Source organism: Myotis myotis, unplaced genomic scaffold, assembly GCF_014108235.1.
Source record: "Myotis myotis isolate mMyoMyo1 unplaced genomic scaffold, mMyoMyo1.p scaffold_m19_p_9, whole genome shotgun sequence".
In the NCBI taxonomy this organism is placed as follows: domain Eukaryota; kingdom Metazoa; phylum Chordata; class Mammalia; order Chiroptera; family Vespertilionidae; genus Myotis; species Myotis myotis.
Genome location: NW_023416401.1, coordinates 4,988,109 through 5,002,695, shown reverse-complemented (window position 1 = coordinate 5,002,695; position 14,587 = coordinate 4,988,109). Strand labels below are relative to the sequence as shown.

The 14,587-nt window shown below is 39.8% G+C and overlaps 1 protein-coding gene across 16 annotated transcripts in view; it reads left to right on the top strand.

The window, feature by feature from the left end:
* TRAPPC8 (trafficking protein particle complex 8) overlaps nt 1-9,005 on the top strand; it is a 73,165-nt gene extending 64,160 nt beyond the window's left edge. For all 16 annotated transcript variants that reach the window (XM_036323758.1, XM_036323762.1, XM_036323752.1 and 13 more), the window contains 5 exons: nt 2,414-2,581; nt 4,655-4,756; nt 5,766-5,911; nt 6,923-7,012; nt 7,983-9,005. In XM_036323758.1, the coding sequence (XP_036179651.1) occupies nt 2,414-2,581; nt 4,655-4,756; nt 5,766-5,911; nt 6,923-7,012; nt 7,983-8,217 (741 nt within the window). In that variant the 3' untranslated portion in view covers nt 8,218-9,005. The remainder of the gene's footprint in view (nt 1-2,413; nt 2,582-4,654; nt 4,757-5,765; nt 5,912-6,922; nt 7,013-7,982) is intronic.
* Nucleotides 9,006-14,587: the final 5,582 nt, after the last annotated feature.

Below are 14,587 nucleotides of genomic sequence, written 5' to 3'. Positions count from 1 at the left end.
CTTTTAAGAGTATCATGAAATAAGTATAGTTCTTGGGGCTAAAAAAAGAAACAGGTTTATATGAAGGAACCTGTCTACTAGAGAAAGTGGTCACAGTGGAACACAGAGATGATACTCCTCCGGATTTTGTTTACCATATGACTGAGACCCAAATAATGAACTCTTATGATATTAAGTGTTTTATTTTCTAGAGCAGTGATACTCCCAACTGCATTATTTGTAAGAATTCCTTAGAGTAGTAGTTTTCAAACTTTCAAAATGTGCATATGAGTCTGGGGATCTAAAATGCAGATTCTGATGTAGCAGAACTGGAGTGAGCCTGAGAGTCTATATCAGGGGTCCTCAAACTTTTTAAACAGGGGGCCAGTTCACTGTCCCGCAGACTGTTGGAGGGCCAGACTATAGTTTAAAAAAAAAAACTAGTCGGCTGCTAAGCAACAGGCAGCGGCGGCAAAAACACCCGGCGGGCTGGATAAATGTTTTCGGCGGGCCGCAGTTTGAGGACCCCTGGTCTATATTATTATACTGGAGGCTCAGTGCACAAAATTTATGCACTCGGGGGCGGGGGTCCCCTCAGCCCACCCTGCGCCCTCTCGCAGTCCTGGAGCCCTGCTGGGGGAGTGGGCCTAAGCCAGCAGTCGGACATCTTTAGCGCTGCTGTGGAGGCGGGTCCCGCCACTGCCACTGAGCTCACCAGTTGTGAGCCTGGCTTCTGGCTGAGCGGCGCTCCCCTGTGGGAGCGTACTGACCACCAGGGGGCAGCTCCTGCATTGAGTGTCTGTCCCCTGGTGGTCAGGGCACATCATAGTGACCAGTCCTTCTGCTGTTCAGTTGATTTGCATATTAGCTTTTTATTATATAGGAATCTGCCAGGTGATCTTGAGGTTATCTGCAGACCCTATTTTTTTTTTTTTAATATATTTTATTGATTTTTTACAGAGAGGAAGGGAGAGAGATAGAGAGTTAGAAACATCGATCAGTCGCCTCCTGCACATCTCCCACCGGGGATGTGCCCGCAACCCAGGTACATGCCCTTGACCGGAATCGAACCCGGGACCCCTCAGTCCACAGGCCGACGCTCTATCCACTGAGCCAAACCGGTTTCGGCAGCAGACCCTATTTTTTACTTAGAGAATTTTGTAAAAATGAGAGCTTTGCCTTTCCACCTCTAAAGCTCCATTTCCTTATGTCTTGGGTGGAGATTGGGAATATGCATTTTCAACCAGCCCTGCAGATAATCTGAAGAGGAGATCTGGGGATCTGCTTCTAAAAAATTCTGGACCAAGGACGTAAAATTCTGTGTTGTTGTGTGCTGTTATTGGTATTATTTCTTCCTTGTGTTTTTCCCCTTGATAATTCCAAACATCCTTTTATTTTTGTTTTTGTATTTCTCTTATCATTTGCCTTCATCTGTCTTACTCTTTGTGACTGTCTTTTGACATTCTGAGGAAAAAGCTATTTAGAAATAGCTCAGAGCACCAAAACCCCAATAATTCTAAAACAAGTATGACTTTCGCAGCTACTGTGCTTCCTGAATGGTTGAATTTAGCTTCAGGACTTCAGTTGTTGTGCTTTGTTCATTTTTTAATTTAAAATATCTAGAAACATCATCAGGACTCTTAAATTATGTTCAGGTTGTAATTGTTATTGTATTGTTACTGAATAGTTTTATACGGGAACATTGAAGACAGAAACAAAGGCATTTTCCCTTCTGATGAATCTGGTTGAGTAGAACTTACCAAGCATTGCAGATCAATGAGAAAACTATGGGACAGTAGTTTACCAGAAAAGTTCACTCCTAATAGGGAAAATATATATTTTTATTAATAATTATTAAATCTAAGGTTGGCATCTATATAATACAGCCTGTAATGCAGGAAATCTAAATAAGAGATTTTACAGTGAAACAATATTCCATTAAGGGAAATCCTGTAGTGCTGAGTCCATTTAAAATTCTTTTCTCATATTCTCTCCCTTTAAGTGAAAAAGCCAAATTAATACCAGAGCCTCACTTGCATTCTGGTTGGTGAGATGTTGCCTAGTGTTCTAATTATTTGAATGAGAAATACTGTAATATTTTAATAGTAAAAAAAATTACTTACTTTTCATTCAACAATTTATTTTTTAATCGTTTTCTTAGAACTACTCATTCATCGTGGATACTTGAAAGGTCAAACCTAATGTCACAGCAGTGTAGATTAATTATTTTGAAGTAACATCTTTTAAGATTCCGGGTAATTTGTACCAGATATTTTAGGTGTTTAAGTATTAGTGTGTGGCCTCTCTACAGTCAACACATTGACACGAAATTATCGAATAAGCCTTTTGGATATGTACAAGTTATAGAAATAAAAATTTGGCAGGGTATATTCAGTAGAAAACATTTATTAGATAAGTGATATTCTTTTAACAGATAATAAGTTCCGCAAGCCCGTGTGCAGATTTCTTTTATCGAAGTTTATCCTCTGAATTAAAAAAAGCCCAGCCATCAGCACATACGGAAAAACAGTCAGTAGAGGACGCCGTGAGATTAATTCAGAAGTGCAGTGAGGTGGACTTGAATGTTGTCATATTGTGGAAGGTAAGTGTTATTACATTATTTCAGCAAGCATTGCTTATGTATTTGATTCTTGAGCCGAAGAACAAATGTAAACTGCTACTTATGTTTTTCCTGTGTCAGTATTCCAGTTTCAGTATTACGGTTGTTTTATAACTTTTTTAGTAGTTCCATAATGACTTTTTTTGCCACAAGGAAGAATTCTTTCAAATTCAGTCGCTTTTCTCTGTATTATTGATATTTCTAAGTGGTGCTGAGAATACTGTACACATGATGAGCTTCATGGCAGCAGATATTAGTAAACTCTTTACTAATTAGTAAACTCTTTCCAAACACTGAAAAAGGGGAAATAGCAGCATGAACCTCTTGGTAACCAATACTCATTTGTTGCTATTCATCTTTCATCTATTCCATTTGCCAGTCGCCTTTGTTTCCCTTTATTTTTACCTTTATTTTTTGCTGTAGCATATTTTAAAAATTATTTTTATTTATTTATTTTGGAGAGAGAGAGAAAAACATCAGTTTGTTGTTCTACTTATTATTGCATTCATTGGTAGATTCTTGTATGTGCCCTGACCGGGGATTGAACCTGCAGCTTTGACATATTGGGATGACGCTCTAATCCAGTGGTTCTCAACCTTCCCAATGCCGCGACCCTTTAATACAGTTCCTCATGTTGTGGTGACCCCCAACCATAAAATTATTTCCGTTGCTACTTCATAACTGTAATTTTGCTACTGTTATGAATCGTCATGTAACTATCTGATATGCAGGATGTATTTTCATTGTTACAAATTGAACATAATTAAAGCATAGTGATTAATCACAAAAACAATATGTAATTATATATGTGTTTTCTGATGGTCTTAGGTGACTCACTCCTGTGAAAGGGTCATTCGACCCCCAAAGGGGTCGCGACCCACAGGTTGAGAATCGCTGCTCTAACCAACTGAGCTACCCAGTTGGCCAGGGCCTGGAGCATTTTTTTTGTTTTTTTTTGTTTTTTGTTTTTTTCTGTTTATTTTTTTAAATATTTTATTTTATTTATTTTTTTAATTGCTTAAAGTATTACAAAGGGTATTACATATGTGTCTTTTTTTTTTTCCCCGCCCTTGACTATCTCCTGGCCTCCCCCACCCCCCAGCGTCCCATGTCCATTGGTTATGCATATATGCATGCATGACAGAACATTTTATCTTGTGGTGAATGTTCCTTCATGTGCTTCCAGCAGATAAAGAGGAATACAATACGCCTTTGCCTCCATGGGTATTCCAGTAAAGAAAAGGAGTTTGTCTCATGACACTGTTCGTTTGTACTAGTGTCTTCGGCGCTCTAGAGCAAATTGGAAAAGATTTCAAGATGTGTCTCTGAAGCATCCAATCCAGCTGTGTTATATTGAGGCAGACAGATTTCGACACATACTTTATAGATTCAATGAATAAATAAAAGTAGAAATGCTGACACAGCCATGTTAGTAATTGATAGGTAGTAGCCATAATATTCCTACCTTCCATTAAATACTGCGTTAGTTACTTTTTGGGGGGGGGGGGGGGAACAAAGCTGAGTTTATTCATTTCTTGCATTTGAAATACTCCTCGGTGACATGCTTGACCTGAGACTCTTTGCCATAGTCCGTAACCACCACACAGCTGCAGCCAACCATTTTTACGGGCTTCCCTCTCTGTCGGTTTTATAGTGGCTGATTTATTCCCCTAGTTTCTTGTTGTCAAGGTAATTAGGTTGATTTGGCGTTGGGCACAAAGGTCCTCTGCCAACTGGACATATAGAGGCTCCTCAGAGTGGAGGCAAGCACACAGAGATGGGCTCGGCGCTTGGCTGAGGCTGTGGCAGCTTGGAGAGTTCCGCACGCGGGGCCACGGTGGCTGAGGGCGGTCTTCAGCACCGAGCAGCATTAGCCCCATTACACCTCCAGCAGCGATGCGCCCTCAGCCATGGAGGTGGGTTATGGATGGAGCCAAGATTTGACGCACCCAACCCCACCGCAGCCTAACTCCGCAGTAGCAGGGAAAGAGAGTCCCTGAGTTGCTTTTCAGGTTGCTGCTAAGCAGGGTGACATTCCTGTGCTTTGTGTCTTAGGCTTACGTAGTGGAAGACAGTAAGCAGCTTATTTTGGAAGGTCAGCATCATGTCATTCTTCACACTGTAGGAAAAGAAGCCTATTCGTCTCCTCAGAAACAGGTACCAACAGTTTGCTTTGGGGCTTTCCTGTAAACGGGGGGTGAAGGAGGTGGCGGTTGTTTTTTTGTGTGGGGGGGTTGTATTTTTGATGCAATCTGGCTTGTGCAAGTCTTTCTGTTGGGATTTGAGTTGATGGTTGGTTGAGAAGACTGATTAAAATGAGAAATGAACATAAATTTCTTATAAAATTCATTAACCCCTTTTAAGAGTATTAAGATGCATTTGTGATGTTGAGGTTTCCTAAGGGATACTCTATATTGAATCTATAATTCATACTATATAAAGAATTGCTTTGCTTGGGAGAACAGTGTTCTTTATATTTCCTTACTTGTTGTGACAGGCCCGCCCTGTTGTGGGATTCCAGGGGCACCTCTTAAAATGTAACAGGCGCCCTCTGGGGTCAGGCAGCAGCTGGGAATCGTGTTCAATATTTTCTTATTTCTCCTGAAATGCTGTTTGATCTTACCAAAAAGTTCTCACAGTATCTGTGAGCAAAAGTTAAGCACGTTTAGTCCAGTAATTCAAATAGTTATCTTATATTGTTTTTATAAATACTAGATCTTAATTTTCCAGCTTTAAATTAAAAAATTAAACAGATGCTATTATGAACCCCTATTTACATATGAGGAAGTTAAGTCTTAACATATTAAATAGTTTATCTAAGATCATAGAGCTACTATGTGAAGTTGCTGGAATTCAAGGAGACAGCCAGTCAATGATTCTCTCTCCTTGATGTTTCTATCTCTTTCTCTCTCTCCCTTCCCTCTTGGAAACCAATAAAAATATATTAAAAAACAACATTTAAGTTCAGCACATAATAAATGGGAAATGAATAAGTGATTCCATATCCTAGTTTCTTTATCCTAAATTATATTGCAGATGATTCCAACTGTTTGTTTAAATAACAGCAGAAATAGTGTCTGCTTTACTTTATTGGTTTTAACTTTGTATTCATTATACATTATAATAAGGCAGTGCTTTTATTGTCATGTATTTTTTCTTTTTTCAGGAGCCACCAGAAATGGAACCATTAAAATTTTTCAGGCCAGAAAACACTGCAGTTTCTTCAAGACCATCCGTAGAGCAGCTTTCTAGTCTCATTAAAACAAGTCTTCACTACCCAGAGTCACTTAACCACCCATTTCATCAAAAAAGGTTTGAGGGGTTTTTTGGTTAAAATTTTTATACAACATACACACACACACACACACACTTCTATAACTGACAATGGCATTAACCCAAATGCTGAAGGAGAAATTTAGAATAATAATTAATCTATAGGTATTGGTGTTAGTAATTTACCCTTTACTGCAGTTCTCTGTGTTGCTGCTGTGGTTAAAGATGGATATTGCCTCAGCCACCTCAGTTGCCCAAAGTTTCCTTTTAAAGAGCAGGTTTATCATTAAGTCAGAAACAAGGAAAAATATTATATCATTTTGTGTTTGTTTTGGAGACAGAAATTAAACCCAAGACATGAATGCAATATAGACACATCAAAACAGTTCAAATTTCGACAGCATTAATTACTTAAGACTTACCAAGTGGTAAACTTCCAGAGGAAAATGAAGAGGGAGTGAAGTGCCAGGTTCCTGAGATGTTTGAGTGAAAGAAGCGACAGGAATGAATGAAGAGGAAAAGAAAACCAGGAATGGGGTGGGGCTGGCGAGGCAAGAGCCCCATTCCCAATGAAAAAGCACTTGGTATCAGCCTGTTCACTGAGAGACTGTGAATGGAGGAAGAGACAGGATTACGTGTTGGCATTTCCATGATTTAATTTTTTCTCCATTGGTCTTTTGTAGTTGAGATTCTTTACTTTTGTTTTTCATTTTGGGAAATAACCACCTAGAAATATTTTAGTGTTTTGGGTTTTTTTTTTAAAGATTAACTATAATACATTGAAATAAAAAATGGTTTTGTGGATGTGTATATTCTTCAGGATGTGTATATTGTGGATGTGATACTTATTCAGGTATTGTATTACTACGTTTTACTTTATTTACATACACAATTTGTCTTAAGTGGTTTTGGAACTCAGTTTTTTTCCCTTCTTAAGTCTAGTGGTTTTTAAGGAGCTTCTTCTCTATTAGGTACTCTTAAGTGTTATTTACTTGAAAGTTGGTTTTTAAAAACACACAGCTAATTATTGTGTTTATTTTTCTTCCATAGCCTTTGTTTAGTACCAGTCACCCTTTTACTTTCCAATTGTTCTAAGGCTGATGTGGATGTAATAGTTGATCTTCGGCATAAAACAACAAGGTAAAGGTTTATGTAGTGTAAGGTTATTTTATAGTTTAAGGTTGATTTGAGACCAATTTAATATTTTGAAATTCTGCAAATAGTTACTAACATGGATAAAGTTTACTCAGGCGTGTCCTGATTTCTTCTGTTTGGTGTTGTAGAAGTGTTAGCAAAGGGTTATGGAGGCTCGTCTTAGCATAGGATAGGGACAAAAGAACGCATCCCCCAAAGCAGCACATTAATTTGACCAGAGCTAAAAATTTTTATAGAAGTTTATTGGTGAGAAAGAACTCTAAAATTGAAAACCAGCAAGTTTGTGATAAAAGGTGTGTTTGGGGTTTTTTTAAGTTTTATTTTCCTGATTGTAAATAATACTTAAAAAAAAATGCTGGTTCATACTCCTGCAACTGATATTCCAAGAACTGGTGCTTTTTGGAATTCAGAAATTTTTGGATTGTTAGAAAAGTAATGTGAAACATACACTGATTATTGTTGATTAACATCCCAGGATCGGAAGCAGCTCTCTGAAATCCAAACACATTCTGTGTATGATTATTTGTATTGTAATTAAGGAACTAATGCCTTATTGGTAGATACTGGGTTGCTTTCCACTTTTCAGTATTATAAACAGTTTCAATATTATAAGCATTCTTATATACACATGTTATTATGTATGGATAGCCAGGTGGTGATTAAAAGCTCGGTTTGAAAACAGGTTCCATCATTTGCTAGCTGCTGTTTTGAGTGTTAAATAAGATAATTCACTCTTAGCCTTGTACCTAGAACATAGTAACTGTTCATAAATTTTAACTAGTATAGCAATAGTAGTAACAGCTTTGCCATTATAGTTATCATTAATAAATAGTTGGCTTCATAAAGTTATTTCTAGAAATAAAATTGCTTGATAAAAGGGATGTGTTAATTGGGACTTTGGGGATAAATTTATAAAGAAAAAACCCTTCAACTTACCCTTTCCCTCCTTCCTTAGTCCAGAATCATTGGAAATCCATGGATCGTTTACATGGCTTGGACAAACACAGTATAAACTGCAGCTTAAAAGCGAGGAGATTCACAGTTTGCAGCTGAAGGCATGCTTTGTCCACACAGGTGTCTATAACCTTGGAACCCCTAGGGTATTTGCCAAGTTATCGGACCAAGTTACAGTGTTTGAAACAAGTCAGCAGAACTCCATGCCTGCCCTAATCATCATTAATAATGTGTGACAGCTTATAAAGTTGTACTGAAATCCACAAGAATCAGTTTATTTTACTGACTGACTTTTACAGCAGTATTTGAAATACCTAACTTGTTCTGGAGGTTGGCGTCGGATCACTGCAAAACACTTGTCAATTTGTTGATGATGTAAAGCACGTTGGACTGAGAATACTGATATTCTTCTTTTGTATTTCTTTAAACCTGGTAATAATTTACATGCTCATATTGCAGAATTTCAACATATCCATGCACCTTATTAAGCACCATCTTAAAAATCAGTGTCTAAGTCTACTGTTACAACTTACTGATGGTATGCGAACATTAGACGATTTTGAGGAAGAAAAGGCCTCGTTGGCAGGACTCCTATTAAGCCTTTAGTCAAATTCCAGCTTTACTGTGAAGTTCAATAGAGTATGAAATACAAATTTTCCTGTCTTGCTTCACATGGTTCTCTAAAATCAGTTCTGAACTTTGGTTATAAAGTCATGGTTCAGTACCTGGTGGTTCCTATGGCTTATACATAACTTTGTAAAAAGAAATTTTTTCTGATGCTTTGAATATAGTTTTGAAAGGAGTTTGACCTTTTTTCCTCATTCATCTCAGCATAGTGTGCAGTATTTCACAATATGAGATTTTTGTCATTTAAATTATCATATTCTTTATTATGTAACTTTAACATTTGAGTTGATCTGTTTAAAATATAAATCTCAGTTAATAAAAAAATAAGCTTTTCAAAAATGTATTATATTTATAACAAATGTACTGTAAATAGAATAAAGACACACTATTCACTGTATACATTTATTAGATGCTCTTTTTTTTCTATTCTGAGGACCTAATATATTCTTTATTTAAAATGAATGCCAACTGTATTATGATGGCAGGTACTAGACCGATTTCCTGAGAAAGCATTATATCATCTTTGTTTCCAAAAGTGAAGCACGGTCTTTGTTCCTGCAGTCCTTGTGACCTTGTTACACATGGGCACATGAGTCTTGTCTGTCAGTGTGTTGTGTCTGATGCCCAGTTACAATGTGTAACCCTCTTCTATCCGGGAGAAGGAAGACCCGTGCTCACTGAGCCTGTTAGAAATGACCACCTGAAGACCGGTGCTGGTATGGCAGGCCAGGTCATCCAGCCTTCCTGCTGAAGCCAAGCAGAAAATCCAAACTACATAGAAGAAAACATCTTCACAAAAGACAAACTGTGACCAATGTAGCAGTTATAAGAGGACCAAAGTCCGGAAGGAAGTCCAGAGATGAGACCGTCCCTTGGGACTGCTTTCCTTGAAGTGTGTGACCACGTCTGAAGCAGCAGCCGAGAGGCAGAACCTTGCACTGGACATACGTGAGGAGAAGGACAGGTCAGGAGAAGTCATCTGAACTGAAGCAAGGAGAGGAAAAGGGTGGAAAATGGGTGAGAAAGATGAGTCAGTGAGAGATCCTGTCTGTTTATTTGGAGTCCTAGAAAGGAGAGAGGATAAGGCAAAAGCAGTATTTGAAGAGATTCTTCGAGGATTTTCCAAGATGCACATCAAGTTAGAGATTCAAGTAGTTCAATAAGCTCCAAACAATACGAGCGAAAAGAAATCTCTGTATCCAGATGCATCACAATGACACGGTGGAAATTAAAGATGGGAGGAAACTACCTTGAATACAGAAGACAAAACTTACTTGGATGGTAGTAATTCAACAAATACCTGACTTCTCCCCAAAAATAATGGAAGCCAGAAGATAGATAGTGGGGTGTCCTCTCCGGGTTGAAACCAGCTGCTAAGCCAGAATTCTCCACTCAGCAAGAATACTTTCAAAATGGAAGTGAAACTAAGATATGTTCAGACAGAAAAACCCAGAGAGTTCACTTCAGGTGGCCGCAGGACAGTGGTGTCTGCCCAAATCAAAATGTTCCCATTCATTCTCCAAATAAGTGTGCCAATCAACTAGAAGAGCAGCTAAATCCACACCTGACTTGTGCTTTCAGCATAACTAGGCAGATTATTGCTCACCTGATGTCTGTCCGGGGAAGTTTTAGCACTGATTCCCACCTGGCTACCAGCCTCTACTGGGAGCTTTTGTGGTGAAAGGAGGTGGGGAAGATGGATCCAGAAAGCCTGGGTAGAAAATAAGACAACAGAAGACTTCAGGGTAAGTTGAAGTCACTAAACAGAAGTTGGCACTAACTGTGAAAGTGTTGAGTGAGAGGGCTGGTGGAGCAGAGCTCTGGTTATAGGCAGGTGTCTGAGTCTCTGCATCAGCAAGGAAGAGGGACCATCCACACAGCTGAAGACATGCCTCCTGACAAATTACCTTATCAGTCAGCTGCTTAGACTATTGAGCATTTTGAGGCTTGTGCAGCCCACGTAACTTTCGATCTCAATTGAAATTCTTCCATTCAAGATTCACACCCTTAGGCCTGATTTCCAGAAGACTCCATGAAGTTGCACATGCATGTAGGCACCCTAAGACCATGCCCCAATCTGTCTTCCAAATGCCAGGCTTGCCAGCAGCTTACAGGAGCAGTGCCTCCAGGGAGGAGAGGAGGCTGGTGGGGCAGCAGGAGCGGGGCAGGGACTAAAGGGGAAGTGGTAGGAAGGATGCTGATGAAAAACGTGGCCCATTTCATGATTTTTCTCAGGGTCAAACCTGTTTGGTGATGCTCCATCGCAGGAAAATTATGTCGTGTCCCCTACCCACCTCCCAGCCCTGTAAAGTTTTATTCGCTTTAACACTAAGTGGCATTGTCTTCGTATCTTGGGAACCTGGACAAGAGCAAAGGAGGAGAAACAAGAGTGGACAGAGCATAGGGCGAAGGGATGCCTCATTCCTTCCTAAGGCGGGTTTCACTTAAAACCTAGCAAGTGAGTTCTGAAACCACCTATGTCCACTAGAGGGCACCTGGAGTAGAATATTGCATCAATACTATCTTTACAATTTGCCTTTAAAATGTTGAAATGAGCATTTTATTATGAGGTAGTACTTAGTGGAGTTGGAGTTAGCATTAAACATTTTGTGGCTACAGAGAATTAGAACCAGGCAAGTTATATGATAATTTACCAGCCCAAGGTACCAAAGATACTTAGCCAGGAAATACTTTTTCATTAAAACAGTTGTTGACATTTTAGTAGTTTTTATCTCATCCATCCAGAAAATCAAGACAGATGGCTTTTCTTGAATTTTTTATATTTTAAGACATTTTTATTGTTCATAAAGTCATTTAATTTGTCACAAAGCAGTCTAAAATGGAGACTCAAATAGAAAATTGTTAAATCAATAAAACCTCAGATAAAAAATGGGTAAGAATTCCTCTGTCCCACTTGTCAGCTGTGGACAAATCTCTTTGTTTCCTTATAATACAGCATTTTTAATGGTATTTAAGTGAGGTAATGGGTTTTAAAGTGCTTGGAACATGGGGTTGAATGCATAGTAAATCATGGCTACCTGGCCAAATGCCGTGTTGGTGAGCCACAGTCTCAATGTAGCTGGAGGACTCCTGCCTGTGGGAGATGGTGATATTGAGCGAGAAGACTGCAACCAGAAGGCCCCAGACTGAGAGAACAGAACATTTACCAGTTTGAGTCAGTCACTGGGGCAGCACTCTGAAGTGTCTCCCAACTACCCAAAAGTCTAAATCTGGCACTGGTTAGAAGTTGGCATACATAATCTTTCAAATTTTAAAACAGAAGTTACAGTAATAAACTAAAACATTGATTTCAAAGTCAGGACTGAGGTATCAAGTGTAATCCTTAAATATTTGGGTGTTTCAAGGCAGGTTGTAATATTTTCTAAGCAGTAAAGTAAGGTGTGCGTGCGATTGGAGTGGATGACTTTACTGTGGATAATAGGCCATAATCTCTGCAAACAAGGCTGCGTTGGGAGATCTCGTATGAACAGCTCTCACCCGGCTTTCCTCCTGACCGAATGTGAGACCTTGAGAAAGTCAGTCACTTAACCACCCACCTTCGTTTTCTCCTCCGTGTGGTGTGCCTGCAGTGCCTCCCCTCTCATGGGACATTGTGAGGAGCAGTTGACTTAATTCCATTAATGTCTTAGTTCAATGACTGACAGGTGGTAAGTATGCAATAAATTATTATTTTTAAGCATGCTTTACTTAAATTCCATTTGAGAATGCTCTTTGTGAGCCCTCTATTAGATGCATCTGAAATGACTCTGAGCCAAAAACCCATAATCAATTCTGTGGGTAGCAGCCATTGTGCTATTTTAAGTTTCCAATTTTGTTCATGATTATAGCCTTATTTTGATTGCAGGCTTGGGCCGCATGTACCTGGACCATGAGATTTGCATCCTTCCTATCATCTCTTAATACTTAGAGTCGTGCAGGATACACACTGGAAATTCTTACTGAGTTGAAGCATGGAATTGATTAAATTACCCTTGTCCATTAAAGACTGGATGGATTTTGTGATTAACACAATAGCTCTTCGATGGCTTTACTATAACATATGGAATGCTTTGTAAATGACAAATACTCCTAATCCTGGCATTTAGTTTAATACGAAACGAGCTTTTAAAACTGAATTCACTCATTTGCATGCCTAGAAATTCATTTGTAACAGTTGTTGCATTGAAAACTTTTGTTAATGTGATGGGTACCACTGTCATGCTGTGCTTGTGCTGTGTATACCCAGCCACCTCTTGATATCTGAAGGCACTCTTCATATGTTTTTGCTTAAGGGGGAAATCACTTCGTTTTCATTAGAGGCTTTCATGAAAGCCTTGTTATGTACTAAGGAGTGGGTAAGATAGTTTTCTCCTCATGCCTTCATTAACAGACTCAGTTTGATGCTGCTTTCTTATTTCTTAGTTTTTTGCATTGAAAAATGCAATATTTTACCTTAAAACAATCCAAAACCCTTATTCTGTCCAAGAAATGGTTCCCCCAAAGCATTGCAAATGTCATTAGCAATAAAAAATTAGGTGAGCCCTGGCTGGTGTGGCTCAGTTGGTTGGGCATCATCCCGTGCACCAGAGGATTGCCGGTTCGATTCCTGGTCAGAGCACATGCCCAGGTGGTGGGCTCAATTCCCAGTGTGGATATTAGCGTATATTGGCCTTTTCCGAAAGGTAGTACACGGTGGTGGTTCTCCGCTTAAGGAATTTTACTCTCTTCTACCGTTTGCTCTTGTCTAATATAATTTCACTCTGTTCCCATTTCCATGCCCCCACTGTCTCCAAACAGCTAAGTCTGTCCTTGCTGCCAGGAAGCAGGGAGGAGAGGCCTGCAATGTTCTTTAGCGCTTTTCCTTCTCTTTAGGGAAATAAGAGCAGCATGAAAATGAGCATTCCCCAAACTAAACAAACAGACACAGAGCACACTCATGGTTGCCAGAAGGGTGGGGGTTAGAGAACTGGTTGAAAGAGGTGAAGGCATTGAGACATACAGATTGGTAGTTAGAAAATAGTCCTGGGGATGTAAAGCATAGCAAATCTATAATAATAAAAGCGTAATATGCTAATTAGACCGGCAGCCGAACGACCTTCCGGACATCCTTCCAGATGAAGCTGTGGCGGCAAGGGCTGAGGTAGAGGCGGTTAGGGGTGGTCAGTCGGCAGGTGAGCTGTTCGGGCGATCAGGCAGGCAGAGTGGTTAGGGGCAATGAGGCAGGCAGGCAGAGGCAGGGGTGATGAGGCAGGCAGGCAGGCAGAGTGGTTAGGGGCAATCAGGTAGGCAGGCAGGCAAGCAATTAGGAACCAGTGGTCCCAGATTGAGAGAGGGATGTCCAACTGCCGGTTTAGGCCTGATTGGTCCTAAACCAGCAGTCAGACATCCTCCGAGGGTTCCCGGATTGTGAGAGGGTGCAGGCTGGGCTGAGGGACCTCCTCTCCACCCCTCTGTGCACGAATTTCATGCACTGGGCTGCTAGTATAGTCAGTAAGACTAATAACTAGGTATGGTGCCAGGTGGGTACTGGAAATGTCGGGGGAACAATTTGTAAAGTATGACTGTCTAGCCACTGTGCTGCACACCTGGAAACCTGGAACATACAAAATAATACCGAATGCAAACTAACTGAAACATAAAATAAAGATAAAAAAAAAAGAAAGAAAATAAGCATTCCCACTGCCCCAACTGCACACAGATATTCTTCTGAGAAAAAGGGTGCCATTTCTGCAAATTAATCTACTTTAAATGAAAAGGATAAGACGGTAAGAAACCTAACCTTTGTTTAGCATGTTCCTGGACTCTTGCAAAACTGTTGCACACAGTGAAATGCATACAGTAGAAGGTCTTAATGAACAATTACCCTATGAGACACCGGATTTCAATAAAGAGGAAGCAATTTGAAAAGACAGGTCTGTGGCGGGGGTCAGCAGCAGCTCAGGAGGATGTGGGCTCCGTATTAGAGAAAGAGCCTGGTGC